At 45.2% G+C, this 18,153-nt stretch overlaps 2 protein-coding genes across 8 annotated transcripts; both read right to left on the bottom strand.

Moving 5' to 3' along the window:
* Window positions 1–176: 176 nt before the first annotated feature.
* Window positions 177–7,819, bottom strand: cep83 (centrosomal protein 83). 7 transcript variants are annotated; one of them, XM_023350498.1, is made up of 15 exons: window positions 6,661–7,804; window positions 5,546–5,696; window positions 5,343–5,435; window positions 5,101–5,232; window positions 4,304–4,555; window positions 4,099–4,230; window positions 3,902–4,016; window positions 2,732–2,876; window positions 2,495–2,644; window positions 1,902–1,977; window positions 1,660–1,817; window positions 1,456–1,585; window positions 1,269–1,375; window positions 1,034–1,196; window positions 177–410 (listed from the first exon to the last, which is right to left on the bottom strand). In XM_023350498.1, the coding sequence occupies exons 1-15, from the start codon at window positions 6,852–6,854 to the stop codon at window positions 255–257; spliced, it is 2,154 nt and encodes a 717-aa protein (XP_023206266.1). In that variant the 5' UTR covers window positions 6,855–7,804; the 3' UTR covers window positions 177–254. The 7 variants fall into 7 exon arrangements, with proteins under 7 accessions (XP_023206266.1, XP_023206263.1, XP_023206262.1 ...); XM_023350495.1 differs by having other exon boundaries at window positions 1,034–1,375; window positions 1,660–1,977; window positions 6,661–6,859; window positions 7,714–7,819; XM_023350494.1 differs by having other exon boundaries at window positions 1,034–1,375; window positions 1,660–1,977; window positions 6,661–6,859; window positions 6,941–7,808.
* A 664-nt stretch (window positions 7,820–8,483) lies between these two features.
* hcfc2 (host cell factor C2) lies at window positions 8,484–18,035 on the bottom strand. Its single transcript, XM_014472120.2, has 17 exons — window positions 16,464–18,035; window positions 15,688–15,836; window positions 15,452–15,612; window positions 15,005–15,207; window positions 14,842–14,926; window positions 14,656–14,759; window positions 13,725–13,961; window positions 13,463–13,654; window positions 12,640–12,704; window positions 12,451–12,526; window positions 12,310–12,360; window positions 12,187–12,242; window positions 11,456–11,557; window positions 11,188–11,385; window positions 10,374–10,668; window positions 10,217–10,289; window positions 8,484–10,019 (listed from the first exon to the last, which is right to left on the bottom strand). The coding sequence occupies exons 1-17, from the start codon at window positions 16,627–16,629 to the stop codon at window positions 10,010–10,012; spliced, it is 2,223 nt and encodes a 740-aa protein (XP_014327606.1). The 5' UTR covers window positions 16,630–18,035; the 3' UTR covers window positions 8,484–10,009.
* Window positions 18,036–18,153: the final 118 nt, after the last annotated feature.

Genomic DNA, 18,153 nt, shown 5'->3' with positions numbered 1-18,153 from the left:
GTTTTTCTATGATATGAAATTGTTTTTTTAGCCATAAAATAAGCTAAATTTGAAAATGCTAAGCAGGTTTTGTTAAGCACCAGTGAGTTTCGGACCCCTGGTCTAAACCAGATGTAAACACGTTGAACCCTGAGTCAGTTCTGTTCTTTCTGTGCAGAAGAAAAACAAGAAACTGGTTCACTTTTAGAAAAATACATCTCTGCAAACCATTTTCATTCACTTGACTTGAAAAGCACCGTCTGATTACAAAATATTTATAAGTCCAAAGTGACAGGGTCAGGGGTCAGGGGGTCATGTTTGGGAGGTTCATCGTGCTCCTTTTGCACCAGTGATCCCAGTTCCTCCAGCTGCTGCTGCTGAGCGTTCTCCAGACTCTCCAGTCTCCTCTGCAGCAGAGAGAACTCTCCCTCCTGCAGGACACACACAGTCACCCCATCATCTCCTCTGCAGTGTTTCACACACAGCTGAATGTATAGAAAATCTTCAACATGGAGATCAGGGGGTCGAATACTTTGAGTTTTGTCAGAACTTTAGATTCTCTGCCTACATCAGGGAAATTATCTACAATCTACTGGTTAGTTTTTATGACAGTATGGACATTTAAATATACATTTTGTACATTTCTATTTCTTCTTTCTACATGATCTATGATACTTAGACTAGATTATTCCAGATTGAGTAGGGATGACGTTAAATCCCAGTCAGTGGTCATTTCTCCATAAAGTAGGAATTTCCACGCAGGTTCCAGAACTCAGAACTAGTGAGTAATGAGTTGAACCAAAAAAAATAAAATAAAGTTAAGACCTCATCAACATTAAAATGTTTTTCTAAACTTCCTATTAGTATCTTGTATATAACAGTATGAATACTGACTTTCCCCCGTGATCATTTTTTAAATAATCTCATTCCAGTTCCAGAGAAAAGAAACATCAGCTGCTTTTTTTCAGCCTCATATTTCGATCATTTCCTGACACTCAGCCTGCGCTGCGCTTCCTTCCTCCTCCTGAGGGCTGCCTCAGGGTCTGAAGCTCACCGGGTCAGCAGCCAGTTGCCCTTCGACCCCGAGGGAGAGCGCGGAGGTCATGAGGGCGGGGCCCTGACCGCTCAGCAGGAGGCAGCGGAACTCATCGTGTCGTCGCTGCAGCTCCTTCAGCCTCCGCCTCAGCTGCGCCTGCTCCTCTGAGAACGTTGACCGTCTGGAAGAATAAAATATTGATAAGAAGTGACGTGTGACAGAGGAGCTGCAGACATGATGGAGCGACATCCACCTCTTTGTGGCAGCAGCAGCTTCCAGCTCCAGCTGTTCGATTTTAGCCTCCAGCAGCTGGATCTTGTTGTGCAGCTTCTTCTCTCTGTTCTCCGTCTGATGTTTCCTCTAAACGACAAACAGCTGCAGCGTTCACGTTTCAGCGGCAGTGTCTAAAACTCCCGACATGCTCAGATTTAAAAGCTAACCTTCTTCTGAGCCACTGCTGCTCTCTGCAGCTTCTCTTTAGCCTGAGAGTATTTCTGCTGCAGCTCCGCTTCTCGCTCCTGCAGCCGGTGTTTGTCCTCCAACCACTCGACCCGCCGATCCTCCACCATCCTGCAGGTGGAGCCACACACACACGTGAAGACGTGGAGACGCACAGAAAGCGGCAGAGAGCGAGCGGACCGCACCTCTCTGCCTCATGCTGGCTCCGCTCCGCCTGGGCCCGGGTCGCCCGCGCCTCCTCCCTCACTCTGTCCAGAGTCTCCCTCAGTCTCTGGTTGGCGTCTGTCAGCTCGCCTTCGGAGCGCGACAGCGCCCCCAGCTGGACGCCGAGGTCTTGGTTCTGCTGTTGTTTCAAAGAAGATTCAGGATAGAAATCAAATCCATTGAAACAAGAAACAGAGAAAAGAGCAAACGGATGCAGACTCACCTGCTGCAGGTCATTAATCTCTGCTTTCTGTCTCTCTAGCGCCTCTAGCTGTGAACTCTGCTGCTGCAGTTTGTTTCTAAGAAACACAAAACAGGACTTTCTAGAATAAATGAAGACCAGGTGGTTTTGTGCTGTGCTGGCTGAGAGGAACCTCACATCGTCCCCAGACTTTGAAACACTGAAGCCTCAAACCACAGAAACAGGAACAGGAACTTTAACTAACCAGGCCGTTACTTGGGGCCGAATGCTTGGGGCCGTTTGTGAAGGATTCAAATATCTCGTCTTTATGTGTAGTTATCTCATATTTGTTACATCGTTTATATGCTTATTATTATTACAAAATAAAGATGTAAAGATTAACTCAGGTTGTTTGTGCATCCTTAAAAAGTCTTACATTTATAGGGGGGAAACAATAAGTTTTCCTTGATGTATTAGCATGTTTAATAATTAACTGCAGCCTGTTATGCTTGTAAAACAGAATGTGGTATTTTGGTGGATCATCTGTGTTGTAGTTTAATAAACTAGGGGCCCCACAGAGCTATAAAGGGCCCCGCTTGTGGTGTACAGTTCCGGCCCGGCCCGGCCCAGCCGACCTGAGGTTCTGCAGCTCTCTGCAGAGCGACTCCTCTGACTGCTCAGCACTGCGCAGTCGTTCCTCCAACTCCTCCTTCAGCGCCTGATCCGACGAGTCCTGCAGCGCCCTCTGCTGTTCCAACACTGCCAGGCGGTTCTCCAACTCCAGCCTAGAACAAACCCATGGAGAATGATTCAACACAACTCGCTCGTTCATGTTCGCTCATTCCGGAGCCGGTTCATGAACAGATTCTCACCTCTCCTCGTGTAAGGTGGCCATCTTGTGGAACTCCTCCTCTCGGGCCGACTGCACCTTCCTCACCATCTCTCTCTCTTTTTCCAACACAACCTCCTTGTTTCGCTCCAGCGCCGCGTTCAGCACCTCAACATCTGCCTGCAGACCTGACACACACACACACACCAGATACACACATTGTATGCTTCCTGTCTTGGAAAATATGAACACAGCTTATTTGTGATGTGTACAGTAGCTTTTATTAATGAATTGACTTTAGCTGGGTAAGACTTTAGGAAAGAAAAACATTGATTTAGTGTTTCTTGGAAAATTATTTTTCTTATGCTAGAAGGAAGTAGAAAACTGACAAACTAACAACACATGAAGCAGACGCCAGTCAGAGCTGAGCTGGTAGAAGCTCTGCAGACATTAGACAGACAGACAGACAGACAGACAGACAGACAGACAGACAGACAGACAGAGGTTCTCCTCCCAGCAGAACAGATAAACATTCATGACCAATTCATTTGATTCAAGTTTGTTGCATAGAGGAAACATCTAGAACATGCAGACATCAACCCTCAGCACCGCCCACCCCTGCTGTGGATCGAAGCATATTGAGGTATTAAATGGTCCAGTCAAAGTCCAGACCAAGTCTGCTGTCAAAGCTGAACATTTCTGTTCACAGACACTTACCATCCAGGAACTCTTATTTTGACAGGGCGCTTTCCTGTAACAGTTTGCCTGGATCTGGTGAGTCTCAGGTCTATTACTAATAAAGTTATGAACCAACAAAAACCTTATTGGAGATAAAAACAATCATTGTAAACATAACAGCCACTTATGAGCTTTTTAGTATCACAGCAGATCTGGCCTTTCAAGTAATCATTTCTAATTTTATCCTCAAAACTCCAAAGTTAATGGCATTTTTAATTTTTTTTTTTTTTTAAATACAATAAAAATATCATAATTAAATTGTAAATCAGGTTTAAAGTTCTATTGGTCATAATCAAAATTTTTATAACTAAATGAAAAGTGATGGGTAATAACATTACATAACATGTCACATATTAACCGCCAACCACACCAGTTTATCAATCAATCAGGGCCCTGTGTGTGTGTGTGTGTGTGTGTGTGCGTGTGCGTGTGCGTGTGTGTGTGTGTGTGTGTGTGTGTGCGTGTGTCTCCATACCGTCCACCTGTCCCTGCAGTGCGTCCCTCTCCCTCTCCATGTCTCCTTTGGAGCGAGCACAGTCCAGCCTGACGCTGGCCAGCTCCAGCTTGTGTGAATGCTTCAGGCTGTCGATCTGCCAGCAGTGAGAGGTGAAGAGTTAAAGCAGCAGCGACTCCCTGAGGAATCAGACTCAGACCGGACGCTGAGCAGCGTACCTGAGCGGTCAGAGCGCTGGCCTCCCTCTCAGCGCGGTGCAGCCTCCCAGTCAGCTGGCCGTTCTGCTCGAGGCTCTGCTGGAGCTCGCTCTCCATCCTGTCCAGCTGTTGCCGTAGCGACTGACGCTCCGCCTGTCGGGAAACATCGTTCGTGACGTTACGTCTGACCCTACCGCACACGGCAGGGCGATGAAAGCGGCTCCACCTCTTGTGACTTGACTGCAGACTGCAGCTCCGTCAGCTGTCTGATCTGGATGCGCTGCACGCTCTCAGCCTGCTGGCCAGAGGAATCCCTCTGGGCTCTGAGCTCGGCCACCTCCGCCTCCAGGCCTTTGAGCCTCTGGTGGAGCTGGGCCTTCTCTCTGAGCAGAGCCTCCACCCGCTTCCCGTCACACATGGCCTCTGAGTCCTGATACTGCGCCACCAGCTCCTCCCGCTCCTTCTCCAGCCGGGCGACCTGACGGCAGGAAACCAGACGGTCAGCGGATCGTTTATACCACCATCCACCTCCAACCGAGCCGAGGTTGTTATAGTTAACTAACAACATAACAAAAACTGAAACTGAGAAAACATTTTCGCTCATTCAAATAAATAAAAACTGTAATTAATGGGAAAAACTATAACTAACTGGAAATTCAAACTGGTGTGAAATTGACTTTTTTTCCCCCCCACATGTTCAGCTTCCATCAGCTGGTGGTAAATTACAGCCCTTCACCATGTTGGTCTGTAAAAATGGTCGGAGAAAACTCCGGTCAGCTGGTTGTTCAACAATAACTGAATCGATTCTTTTTGAAAATGGTATTTTACGTTGAGCATTTATTACCCAATCAATGTAAACATAATCACAATAACTGCCCCTAAAAAACTCAATTGAGACTAAACAATATTTAACTAATAAAAACCAACAAACACTCTAAAAACTAATTCAAACTAACTGAATTAGACAAAAAAAAGTCAGAAAGAAATCAAACAGAAAAAGCTGAGGCTGGTCTGAACTCCCACCTCGGCCTGATGGAGGATCCTCCTGTCCTCCAGGGTGCGGCTGTGCTCCTCCCTCTGGTGCTCCAGCTGGGACTTGACCACGGTGAAGTCGTAGCGCAGCTTGTTGTACTCGGACCGATACTTCTCCGTCTCCTGCGGAGCGATCACACACAGAGCAGAGGGAGAGGCGCCATCAGTCCGACGGCGGGGGAGGGGGGGGAAAGGCTGCAGATGATTGGCCGCTGTCCGGCGTCTGCAGTCACCTCCTCCAGCTTGTTGAACCTCTCCCTCACCGGAGCCTCCATCTCCTGCTGCACCTGAGCTCTGAGGAGCTCCAGCCGCTGAGGGGTCATCACCTGCTCACCGGGGAAAAAAACAACAAAACGATATCAGTTTGTTTCAAAATCCCCTCTGTATATAAATTTTTTTTTTAACTAAACACAACTCCTCCTTCTTCTTCTTGTACCTGCAGGCGCAGCCCCTCCAGCTCCCGGGTCTTGTCCAGCAGCTCTCCCCGCAGCTCGGCCAGCAGCAGCTGCAGCCTCTCCTGCTCGCTCTGTTTCTCGCTCAGCAGGCGCCTCACTTCCCCCTGCGCCTGAGTGAACTGCGTCTGCAGGCTGGAGACGGAAACAAGACGCAGAACTTTTTTTGTCTTCTTCTCCCGGTTGGGAAGAAGAGACGCGGCTTCGGTTCTCATTATTAGATCCAAACGTGTCTGCTTCATTCTAAACTGGATCCTATTTTTTTTTTTATTATTATTTTGTTTTGATTTTTTTTTTTTTTTTTACAGGAAAGGAATAGAGAGAATGGAACAGAGGATGAGAGTCGACTGTAAAGTTTCTGCCCGACTGATGCACAAAAACTCTGAACGTCACTCTGATCGTTGATCTGCACCTATTTAAATTATTTTAGTAATCAATTATTCCAAACAATTCATCTGATAGAGAAAAATGGTCATTCTGCAGATTTTCATTAAACTACCGAAGCCTGTTTGATACAATATTAGAAATTCATCCATCCATCTTCTTCCGCTTTATCCGGGGTCGGATGGGGAAAAGAAAGACAAATGAATAACTCGATTGCTTTTTTAATAGAAATATCATATTACCTAAAATACAACAGCATATTCCTTTGTTGATCATTTGTAGTAAAAACAAAGCTCAGCATCATTACACTGGCAATTAACCAATTAATAATTGGATAGCAAAAGATGCTTAATATGAGATCATCTTTACAACATTTGAAGCTAAAACGTTAAGTGGAGAAGTTCTGGGAAGAACCTGTTTACAGATAGAGAAGATGGTTTTTTCTTGTTTATTTTTTAATTTTTTACCTTAATTAAACACAAAACGTAAATATTTTTTGTACGGCACATTTTTGGCTTAATTGCGGCTCTGAGTGTGTTGTTCTTTCAGCAAATGCCCTTTTTTGCAGCTAATGCTTATTCAATTACTAAAATAGTTTAGGGTCGTTTCAATCCGACATTTTTATCAGTCTTTTAGCAGCGATGAAAGCGTAAGTTGCATTGTTTTTTTGCCCCATCAAGGTCCATATAAACGGAACCCTTCCCCTCCTCAGTACCTGGTGTGCTCAGCCTTCAGGGTCTGGTAGTTGCTCCGGTGGTTTTCACTCTTGATCCTCTCGTCGATGAGCATCTTCTGCAGCTCCAGCTCCGCTCCCCCCAGCCCGGCGGACAGCCCCAGCGCGGCTGCAGACTTCCCCATCCCCGGCACGAGGTTGGCGACCAGAGAGGCCGGCTGGCCGCGCGAGGCCATCTCACCTGCGGCAGGTGCAAAACCCGACAGTAAACTAGCGGGGAATGAAGCGGCACAACTTCACCGCGGTCTGTGTGAGTCTTTACGCAGTTCAACGGTGAACAAACTGGCTTCAGCTTCACGTCTTGTTGTCAGTAACCATGGTGGCTTCGAGTCCCTAAAGCCTCTTGTCCCAATCAGCTCTCAGCCCGGAATCGGTCTCAAGTGATTATTTCGCTCGTTTCCCCGGCAGCAGCTGCTATTATGGATACAAGAGTCTGTGATTACAATTAGACCAACTCTGCTCTGAACCTGGTCACGGCCACTTCACAAGCCTCTGGATTAATACGGACTGTCAAGAGTTAGAAAACAAGAAAGCTCACAATAAGTGTCTTTAATTAGAGAAATAAAACTGTTCCAACTGCGAGTTTTTAATTCCTAATAATTGTAACGGGGAAAAAAACACACATTGAGGGTAATGGCTACTCTGGAGGTTAACGTCGTCGTCCACGGTTGTGTTTGAATGTCGCGCCCCGAAGCGTGACACGCTAACTAGCTTCTACGCTGTGTGCATTATCGGACACTCTGCATCTTTGCTCGTTTCTTTTAACAAGTACATGCAGTAAGTCTGAAAAATACATTAATTCTGAATGTTATGTCAAACACAGCGTTCATAACTGAAACATGTTGAGGCAGCGAACCGAACTGCTGCCTGTAGAGTAGGCTAGCTTTGGAGACAAGCTAACTGTGCTAACGTGATTTACAAAAAATGACTGGGTTTGGGAGTTAGAAGGATATTACAAACAACTGCATAAACAACATTGTAAATGCTACTTATTCTTTGATATGTTTAAACTGTCAACAGAACAAGATAACTTACCTCTTGTACAGAGACACCACTATTTTGTAGCTCGCTAGGTAGCCTAGCTGGCAAGCTGCTCTGAACTACAAACTACGGAATCATGGGAAACTCTTGTCCGTTTCTTTTTCCGTTCCTGTGTACAGGCCCTTAACTCAACAGGAGATTCTTCCTGGCCACAACTAACCAGCTATGATAACTTCAGGAGAAATTGAGAAAATAAGAACTCCCATTGTCAAAATTGACTTTGGAATTATTAAGGACACATTAAATTGAATTAAACTGAATAATAAAACCTGAACTTGTGGCTGCTTGGCAAACTCGAACTTTGCGAGTCTGTGACTGCAAGTCTCCTCTTGTATGAAAACTGGGAGAAATGTGACAAGATACAGAAAGAATGCTACAGGTTATAAAATACAAAATGTGCACCAGCTACACAAAAATATGCATTTGCCAACAGGCTTGTGTGAGAATATAAGGGCTCGTGGAGGCCCTCTCCTGGCCAGGATGACCTAAGCAGTTGCTTGGTTTATTTAAGCCTCAGTCCAGCCTACCTTTAGAACTTGAGCAAGAAAAAGCAAAGCTGTTTTTCCTATGTGAACATATGGAACTCTTCCATCTTTGCTTCTGGTCTACACTGTAAAACACGGCTGCTTCTGCAAACAGTTTGAGAGTGTAGGACAAATAAGGGTGTGAATACATTTGCTTGTCACCACAAGGACAGAATAACACACGACTAACACCACCGCCCCAAAACAGCCTCTAATAATCAGGAAACGAATGTACCTTCATGTTGTGGGATATTATCAACTTTATTTATCTTGAATAAGAATACATTTAGTTTTCTCTGTTGCTTGTCCAGAATTGACTAAAGTTCATGTAGTTCTGGGGAAAACTGATATTAAAAGCTTGGCCTCTGGAGGCAAATTGAAGAATTGACTTTCACAGAAATATATATATATTTTTTAAAAGCATAAAAAACATTTGCAGATAGAAAAAAAAGGAAGAAAGTAACTCCAGACAAGCTAGAGATACAGTACAGAAGACTGGTAACCAAATGGAGCACTGCTAAATAGGAAGACAAAGTCATAATCTTGGATATTTTGTAATAAAAATCGCTGGGGGGGGAAATAAAGACAGTTTTGTATTAAACTACTATACAATTCAATATATAGATCGCATTATAATCAGAACTTTGTTTTTCCCCCGAAGGCGAGTAAAACAGCATCACTGAAGTCGACTGCAGACAGTAGAAGAGCTTGTATTTCAGGCGTCCTGACAGGAAGCCGAGATCCCGTGCCGTTCGCATCAGTTCCTGTTTGTCTGAGGTTCTCTTTAAAATAAACAGTCACCGACGACAAGAGCTTCCCCTTTATCCAATACACCCGGCACACACACACACCCTTTATGCACATATCACTGGCACTGCCTAGGCTGATAGATGGAGGCAGAGCCAGCCTAACCATGTGCACTGCTGTAAGGAGTCCTCCCACTTAAGCTTCAAATTCTTAATCATTTTTATTGTGAATTTGACTTACAAAATAAAAATTTTAAACAAATGGGCCTTAAGGGAACTCCAAATAAAAGTTGAAATAATACAGTAGTAGCATTGTTTGATAGTCCTGCTACTAGCTTAATCAAGCAAAAAAAAAACGAGCTTCTGTTTCCCCAACATTACCAAGTGTTACAGTGAACATAACTGCCACATCAAATGAATAAGGCAGAAAAATAACCCAATTCAATAAATAATGTGAACTAGAATGGGGGTCCAAACTGAAGTTCTCCCTAGGCCTCCTGCCATCTTGGACCGGCTCTGCCTTTAAACACAAGCCCTTTTACGATTTGCTGGAGTTGTATTTTTGTGACAAAATGGAAGGCAACATTTTCTTTTATTAGATATCTAAAACTAAAACCAGAACTCATGTAGACGTGTGAAGTACCATGCAGTTTAAAAGGAGAAAAAACAACAAAGTGAATTAGAACCCAACCTCTGTGGAACACAGATTTCATTAGCTTAGTGTTTCCTCCTGGTGTTTCAGTCATATCTATATATAATTATTTATTATTAATGATGATTAAATCATCATCCAGGTCTATAAAAACAATTACTGAATGCGTCTCACCTCACAACGTCTTCATATTAGAGATTATTTCATAAAACAGTTGCTAAGTGAAACAGTTGGAGGTAAAATCGGCCTGTGAACCTATTTACAGTTTCATCAGAGAAAAATAAATTAGGAAAGATGTTTTAAGAAATGTTCAGTTCAACTTCCTGAGGGAATTGGGTTTTTTTCCCTGTAGCTGGTCCAGAACCGCCTCAGCTGGAGCTGCAAGGTGAGCAAACAACATGATTCCATGAGTTTAAAGGAAGGAAGGAAAACAGGAAGGAAAGGGAAACTAAAGGAAGGAAAAAAGGTAGATAGGTAAACTTGGATCAGGAACAATCTGAAAACACATTTTTTCCTAACTAGATTTTCTTTTCCGATCCTGATAATCTAACTCCAGTCTGTTCCAGACTGTTTACCTGTCAGCTGCGTCTGGGTCAGCCTCAGCGCTGCCGTCTGGTTTGGCAGCAGAGCCCCGCAGTTTGATAGGATCTGTTAAAACCCAGAGATCAGAGGTTTTCAGATGGAGATGGAACAGGAAGTCGGGGGGGGATGTGCAGCAGAAAGCAGTTCTACCTTGGATCCAGCGGATCTGCGTGGCCGGTCCGTAGCCCTGCTCGTTCTTGGCCGCGATGCGGAAGACGACGGCGGGGCGGCAGGATGCCGAGCTGTCGATGTGAGCGTTCTCCAGGTGGGAGGAGCTGACCGAGCAGCTGGTCTTGGTGCCACGGTAGATCCGGATGAAGGCCATTTGCCCCGGGCGCTCCGAGCCGGACCGGCTTTTCCTTACCGCCAGGTACATGGAGTACTCCAGAATCCGACCCGACGGAGACGTCGGCGCCTCCCAGGTGATCTGGACCGCATCACTGGCCTGAACACAACACACCGGACCAGAACCTTCATGACTACCAGAAACCCTCCAGCTAACCTTTTCCTCCCACCTAGCTGCGTTTCCATTTCAAATGTGCACAAAACTTTGTCCATATTCTGCTAAGTTATTAAATAAATAAGAAACGCAATTAAATTCACACACTTACAAGTTTCTTTACATGATAAGTCATTAAAAAACTACTTCCTGTCATCTTCTTCATGGTTTGCAGCAGTAGCAACATACGGTTGTTGACCATGTGACGCGTGTGATGCAAAAAAAAATAAAATAAAATACATTTTAAAAAATGTTCCCATTGCAGTTTTGCTAAAGAAACCAATTTTGATACAACCCCAAAAAACCCCAAAACATCTCATAGAAGCATTAAACTTTTGTCAAAAAACGAGAGCTTTTTTAAAATTGTCATGTTTCCATTAAGCAAATTTATTCTTGAAAAGTCAAATTGTGCAAATATATGGTCAATGGAACCGTAGCCACTGAGAGGAGATGCTGTTGCGTTACCTTGGAGATCTTGACGGCGGCGGGCGCTCCGGGGAAGCCGGGCTGGCAGGTCTTGAACTCGCTGGCTGGGCTGAAGTCTCCCTGAGAGAAGCAGTTGATTCCAGCCACCCTGAAGCGGTACATCTGACCCGCGGTCAGCGGCTGTTTCTCCTGGCCCTGGTAGTCCTGAGGGCTGGGCAGCTTCCTCTGGTGGAAGGCCTGACAGAAACACAGGTCGGTCAACGCCACGCTAACACTCTGTTAGCTCGCTACCGTTCAGGAGTCCCACCTGTTGGTCTTCAGCTGGCAGGAAGTAGTGGCTGACCTCGCAGTAGAGCGTCTTAAACACGCCGACATCGAACCACAGGCAGCCATCTTGGTTCTCCTTAGCCTGAAGGCAGGACAGCACATCCAGATGAACAAGCCGCAGCGCCTCGATAAAAGTCTTCACACCGTTTAGGATTTTACCAAAACCAAAGTGAAAACAAGGTCACTTGTTTTCACTTTATCAACGGTTTATCCCGTTGATAAACGGGATAAACGTTTATCAACACAACGTTTATCCCGTTGTGTTGATAAACGGGATTCTGATTCAAATAAGGCTCACTAGAGGAGTGCCGCAGGGTTCAGTCTTTGGGTCACTTCTCTTTCCTGCACATGGTCTGTTTTCTTTTTTCAAGCTATGTTTATCAGTGATGAATAAAGACCAGGAACCTCTGGAAGCCCACAGGGAGCGCTGTTGGAGAGCACATTTTTATTTTGCTTTGACTGTTCCACTTATTTTGTTTGAGACTATGATACATTTTGTGAACAGGAAATCTAGGGCTGGACAGATAAATCGGCGCTGATCTCTTTAATTTGGTGAAATTTTGACAATTTAGCAACTTTGTCACTATATTTAGGAACTTTTCAGGAGGGGGGAAAAAAATAAAAAATCAACCAAAATCGGAAATCTTTTTAAAGATTGTCGATCGGCCAGAAAACTGCAATCGGTTCACAGTATTTGGCATGTGACCTGACCTGATCTGTGCTGGCGTACAGATCCCCCGTCTGGTCACTTGGAGCACTTTGTTTGTCTGGAAGCAGAAAGAGTTTAGTTTGGATATTTCCAGGATCTGGTTTCTCTGTGAAACTCCTCCCTACCTGGCTGCTGCTGCTGCTGAGCTGAGCTGCTGTCCTCCATCGCTGCTCCTCCTACAGCATAAAAAGACAAAAGCTGAAGCAGAGGGAAGGCAGGTGATCCTAACTGACTCGATTCCTGTTGGACAGGGAAGAGAAACCAACCGCAGTGTTTGGACTCAGACTCTCTCCCAGCACTCTGCTCCTCCGCTTTGGTTTCACCTGATGGTGCTGATGAGTCCTGGAATTATAAAGAAACATTCAATCCCAACATATTTACACCTCAGTGCGAGTGAAGACCAGGATGAAGGCGTTAGTGTTCAGTCTGGCTTCATGCTGATGAGTCACACCTACCTGGGCCGATGCGTTCTGTCCTGGACCGGACGGGTCCTCGTTTGGATTCTGAAGGGACTGAGGACCTAAAAAATAATAGATTACACAGGAACGTCATCACTGGCGCCATCACAAGGCACCAATGACAAACAGTTTCAGTTCAGTCCATTTTAAGGTTCCTGCTAGAAAACTAAGCAAGCACCGGGCGACAGTGAAGAGAAACCAGTCACTTTAACAGGAACAAACATCCAGTATGACACATGGGAAGACAAAAACACTAAATCTCTGGGTCGGGAGTACTTTCTGTGGAACAAAGAAACTCGAGTAAGTTGAGAACGTCTGGGCCAGGTTTTAAAGGAGGGCAGATCGATCCAAACATCCATGATATCAATACCAAGTCGGTATCAATATTGGATCCATACTAGCATGATAAAAAAAAAAATCAATATTTAGTTTTAGATTCCTTCTTGAAATTATATTTTGTCTTTGTGTTACAGTTTCTCAACTCTACCTTAAAACAGATTTTGCTCTCAAATGATAATTTTTTTGCATTTATTTGGAAAACAATGTACACAAAACTGTTGTTTTTCCTATTGTCTTGGTTTACAACATTTTGTAGACACCTGTAAACTTTATTTAAACTCTGTCCTAGATTTGAACAAAGGAAAAATAATAAAAACACCAAAAGATAAAAGTAGTATGATGTATCAACCTTAAATATCTTTGTATTGATGCCAAAACATGCGGCATCACACACCGTCTATTGACTGCAACACCGGGATGAAAACTTCATTTGGATTTGAATTTTCTCTCCGGCCGCTGATGACCTGTTGAGTCTTCTCACCTGCAGGACATTGACCTGTCCCAGTTTGTCCTTCTGTTCCAGTCAGCTGAACTGGTTTGGTGGTTGGACAGCGGACCACCGGCTGGATCTGCAGGATATAGAAGTCTGCTGCAGCCAGGGGGCGCCACGCCACGTGAAGCACGCTGACCGTGGACTTGATGAGCATCACTCCCTCTGGCGCAGTCGGACGATCTGGCAGCAGACGACAGGGATGTCACTCTTCCTTACCAAAGGCTGAGCTGCGCCTCCCCTCCGTCCTCACCTGTCTCCAGGTACCAGAGGTCCTTGCAGCACACCTGGTAGTTCCAGCTCTTGCGGTAGCCGTCGCGGCCGCTCCAAATGTACAGCCTGGAGCCGACGGCGGCCGAGCAGTGGCCGGCTCTGGCTCGGGGCCAGCATGCAGACGGGTCGTCCGCCTGCGGGCCCTGGTTCTGGTTCTGCAGCTGGGACTGGAAGTCTTCCTGCTGCTCCGGGCCGACGCACTCCCAGCACATCGAGTCTTAGGACGGAAAAACACCGGCAATGGTTACCGTGCCAACCTCCGGCTGGGATGCTAGATCGGTGTTTCTCAAACCTTTTCAGGCGAAGGACAATTTAACCCATTTAACAAACACTCATGTACCACCTGACTAACCGCAACAACATCATCTTAATATGTACAACCTGAAATGAAAATATTAGTCTCCGTCTTGTAAATGTGACTTGCTATAACAAGAAAAACATGAACAAGTCTATTCGAGTTATTTACAGATTGTGAAAGTGTGGATTCTCAGCTTTCCAATAATGTCAAACACACGGAAACCATGTGGATTTTTTTTGTAATTCAGAAGTAAAAAAATAAATGAAAAATAGACATTACACAATGTTTTCTTTCAGTCTGTTGTCAATAATTATTTTTACTTTTGGTGCTACAAATGCAGTTAGTCAGTGTTGGGCGAAGCGCGGCTCACCGCCTCCAAAAACTAAAAAATATTCCTGCAGGCAAGAATTCCTCAGCTTTTATTTAGAGGCCCCCAGTCTTAAGCCACTTATTCATTATTATTTTTAAACACAATCATTTGGTAAGCTAATTGTATTCACCTTAGTGCTCTCGTCACAGCTAACAGATGGTTGCTTCTGTGCAGTACCATTCGGACCACTAGGGGGCCCCAGTGGACCACAGCGAAAGACAGATCTGAGAACGGATGACTCACCCAGGTTCAGAGAATCCAGGGAGTTGGAACAAATCCACTCTGTTGCCGTGGTGACGTGTTTGTCCGTCTCTGGAGCAAGAGTCCAGCCTCCAAAAACAAACATCCTGCAGACAGATCAATAAAAGGGAGTGTTTAGAGGCGGAACCACTCGGATTTTACTGCGTTTCACGGCCCAGCCTGCAGCACCTGTTTCCAACAACATTAGCAGAGTGAAGGCTTCTGGGAAGAGGGGTGGAGCCGCTGGTTTCAGGCGTGGACCAAACCATGGAGCCTGAGGCAGAGAAGAAGAATACATTAGTTTTGTGGACATGAGCCGCTAACGGATCTCATGAACAACCGGTAGTCCTACTGAGGTCAAGCTGCCAGAGGTCGTTCAGTCTGCAACCCTGCATGCCCCCAAACACGTAGAGCTTGGGCGAGCCGAGGCTGGCGTACGCCACACAGGTGTGCGACTCTCGCGCCGACGGACCGCCGCCCTTGGTGTCAGGAACGTTCCAGCCTCTCGCTCCCGTCAGCGGCTGCAGCTCCAGCTCATAGAAGTCCCCCAGGTACCTGAAAGCAACCACAGCTTAGTCCGCCACACCAGAAACCACCAACACCGTGAAAGTTATCGCCACGGCAACCTCTTCTGCAGAAACATGGAGTCTGCTAAACTAACCGGAGCGCTGACGGATAAGACTTCGTAAGATTAGCAGTAGGTGTGCCACAAAATATGGTTAGCATCTTAAATCTGCTGGCTAAAAACTCAATTTCAACATAAGAGACAACCAAGCAGCCCAGAAAGATGTTTCGTTACCTTGGTACGTTCCCGTTGGGGTCTTCGCTGTCATTGGCCAGGCCCCCGAATAGGTAACACTTCCCCCCCGCCAGGGTGAAGCTGTGTCCGATCCGAGGGCAGGGCAGGGATCCGTTCCTGGGCGCTCTGGGCTTCAGCTTCTTCCAGAGCCACCGGCTGGCCTGAGGAGGACACAAGCAGCTCTGGAAGGTTCCATCACCTAGCAACAGCAGCGCTCAACTCCACACCTGACTTACCTGGAGCTCATAGAGGCTGTTGGTGTACTTTCCGTACTCAACCATGCCACCAAACACCAGGATCCGGGTGCCTTCGCAGACGAAGCCATGAGCGGCGCACCCGGGTGGGATGTCCCCCCTCACAGCAGGGAGGAACCATTGTTTGGAGACTGAAACAGCAACACAGATATCAAACCAGCTGCTGCTTTAAAACATGGTTCCACAGCTTTGACTTGGAGTTCCCACTTGACTTGATGCTTCTTGCCATTGTCAGTGATTTTCTGGCAATAAAGTGGCAGAATTAACTTTTGTGAGAAAATGTGGAGCTCTTTGAAAGCCAGTGTTTAAGCATAGTCCAGATATTTTGAACAAGATAGGATCATTTGCTTTCTTAGTTCGAAAACTTAACTTTATAGTGTCCAGCTTGACGCTGCCATCACCATGTGTTTCTTAGGATTTAAAGTCTCACCTTAAATAATTCAAATTAAAGGTGCTTAGATTTCTTATTTCACCCTGGAAAAAAAACTGTTCAAATATCCTTCAGGGATGCAAAATATAATATTAAAGTCCATTACTAATGCATGCGACAGACGCTGAAACACACGGGGAGACAGATGAGTTTAGCCACTTAAAGTAATATTACTGAACCCAATTTAACAAACTGTCTTTAAACAAAATAAAACTATGACAAGTGACAGAAGATGGTAGTTTCATGGAGGTAAACAAACTTCGTGTCGAGAGCTGGGCCACTTTCCTCCGCTACAAGCTAAAAACATTAGCAGCTAACGTTAGCTTACCCGTGTTGTAGACATGGAGGTCCTCCGCTATCCCTTCATTCCCGCCACCGAATACAATGATGAGCTCGCGGATTGCCGCCGCCCGGTGTCCATGCCTGGACCGGGGAACGACTCCGGTAACGGAGTGAACTTTCCTCCACTGGGGCCCCGCAACACTGCCGCTCATTTTCCCCTCACGAAGGACCCCGAAAGTTTGGCGCTGTTGACGTTTCAAAGATGGAGGCGGGGCCGAAGAGGAAACAGGAAACTCAACCGGAGAGAGAGAAAAACTAAAGACCTCTCACTCTGTTAAGTATTGGTTGTATCCAAAAAAAAAAGGGAAAAAGAAAGGAAGGGAAAAAAAAGAAGAGAACAAAGGAGATTCATCAATAGCAACGACCGAAGTTATTTAGCTTAGCAAACTAACCAATAATTATTATTGTTAAAAATAAGAACTGTTACCTAATACACCGCACTACTCACTTCCTCTGTGTTTATCCTCAGTGAGCATACCTTAATATTTGCTGTAATTGTTTCATAATGCATTAAGAATTACAATTCTTCATACCATTTCATACAATACCAAAGAAAATTTCATTTTCCTATCCCTTTAGAACCACTGTGGCATTCAGTAATCTCTTCCATCACATTTAACCTACACATCTACTCTGAATAATCTCCTCATGTTAGTAAGAGACTCTTTTTAGTTAAGAAAGAAAGCCCAAACAAGCCTTGTTGTGTGGTATCGGTGGCATCCCGATACACACTCCAAAAATAAAAAATGGTTTAGAGCAAAGTATATTCATTCACTAGAATGGTCCAATCAAAGTTCAGACCTAAATGCAAATAAGAAAGTTTTACCCAGACACGAAATTTGCCATTGACGGATGCTGACTATGCTTTGAGATATGGTTTCGAAAAATGAATGTGCAAAACCCGTGGGTTTTGTAAATCATATTTGAGTCTGTGGCTTATTGGAAAACCTGTGGAACATTCAGGTCACCGCATAAACACACCGAGTTGTTGAGAACCTGCTTCTGGGTAGCGTCGTGTATTTTCTCTACATGATTTGTTTTTCAAAGACGATTTCAAAATACAAAATCTGAAACGTGCGACATTCATGCACGTGTGTTCAGTCCCCTGGTGGTGGCAGCACCATGCTGTGGGGATGCACTGGAAAACAAAACAACAAAAACAACAAAAACAATCCTAAGGAATTGATTGAAGTGGACAAAATGTGAAACACTTTTACGCTAAGTCGAGTTTTTAATGTTATCTGAGCAGTAAAACGGTACATCTTTAAAAAAAAGGAACTGAAATGCTGGGCTGATTTTTTCACATTTCCGGTAGCTCGGCTGACCTAGGTCGCGCGCGCGTGTGTTTAGAAACAGGAACAGGGTGACGTCAGTTGTCACTTGGCTCTGAGCTCTCGCTCTCTCTCTGTGTGTGTGTGTGTGTGTGTGTGTGTGTGTGTGTGTGTGTGTAGTAGTAGTAGTAGTAGGAGAAGGATTACACTATCAGTGTGTACAACGCCTAGTTGTGTGATTTGCACGAGCGTGCGCGCGCATGCATGTGTAGGTGTGTGTGCAAGACAGAGATCGAGAGTGGTTTAAGGGGCGTGTTTATAGGAAATAGAGATTTTTGCGTGTGTGTGTGTGTGTGTGTGTGTGTGTGTGTGTGTGTGTGTGTGTGTGTGTGTGTGTGTGTGTGT

This window comes from Xiphophorus maculatus, chromosome 17, assembly GCF_002775205.1.
Source record: "Xiphophorus maculatus strain JP 163 A chromosome 17, X_maculatus-5.0-male, whole genome shotgun sequence".
Lineage (NCBI taxonomy): Eukaryota > Metazoa > Chordata > Actinopteri > Cyprinodontiformes > Poeciliidae > Xiphophorus > Xiphophorus maculatus.
The sequence above is the reverse complement of the archived record's forward strand: the minus strand, read 5'-3'. Positions and strand labels throughout refer to the sequence as shown.

Excerpts from the sequence above, each read along its gene's own strand:
- hcfc2 (XM_014472120.2), bottom strand. The coding sequence starts at position 16,629 with ATGAGCGGCAGTGTTGCGGGGCCCCAGTGGAGGAAAGTTCACTCCGTT. Across the intron at positions 14,760-14,841 it reads GCTAATGTTGTTGGAAACAG|GATGTTTGTTTTTGGAGGCT; the intron begins GTGCTGCAGGCT and ends ATCTGTCTGCAG. Across the intron at positions 10,290-10,373 it reads GCAGATCCGCTGGATCCAAG|ATCCTATCAAACTGCGGGGC; the intron begins GTAGAACTGCTT and ends GGGTTTTAACAG.
- cep83 (XM_023350495.1), bottom strand. The coding sequence starts at position 6,854 with ATGGCCTCGCGCGGCCAGCCGGCCTCTCTGGTCGCCAACCTCGTGCCG. Across the intron at positions 5,436-5,545 it reads TGGAGGGGCTGCGCCTGCAG|GTGATGACCCCTCAGCGGCT; the intron begins GTACAAGAAGAA and ends CCCGGTGAGCAG. Across the intron at positions 4,231-4,303 it reads CTGCAGTCAAGTCACAAGAG|GCGGAGCGTCAGTCGCTACG; the intron begins GTGGAGCCGCTT and ends GTTTCCCGACAG.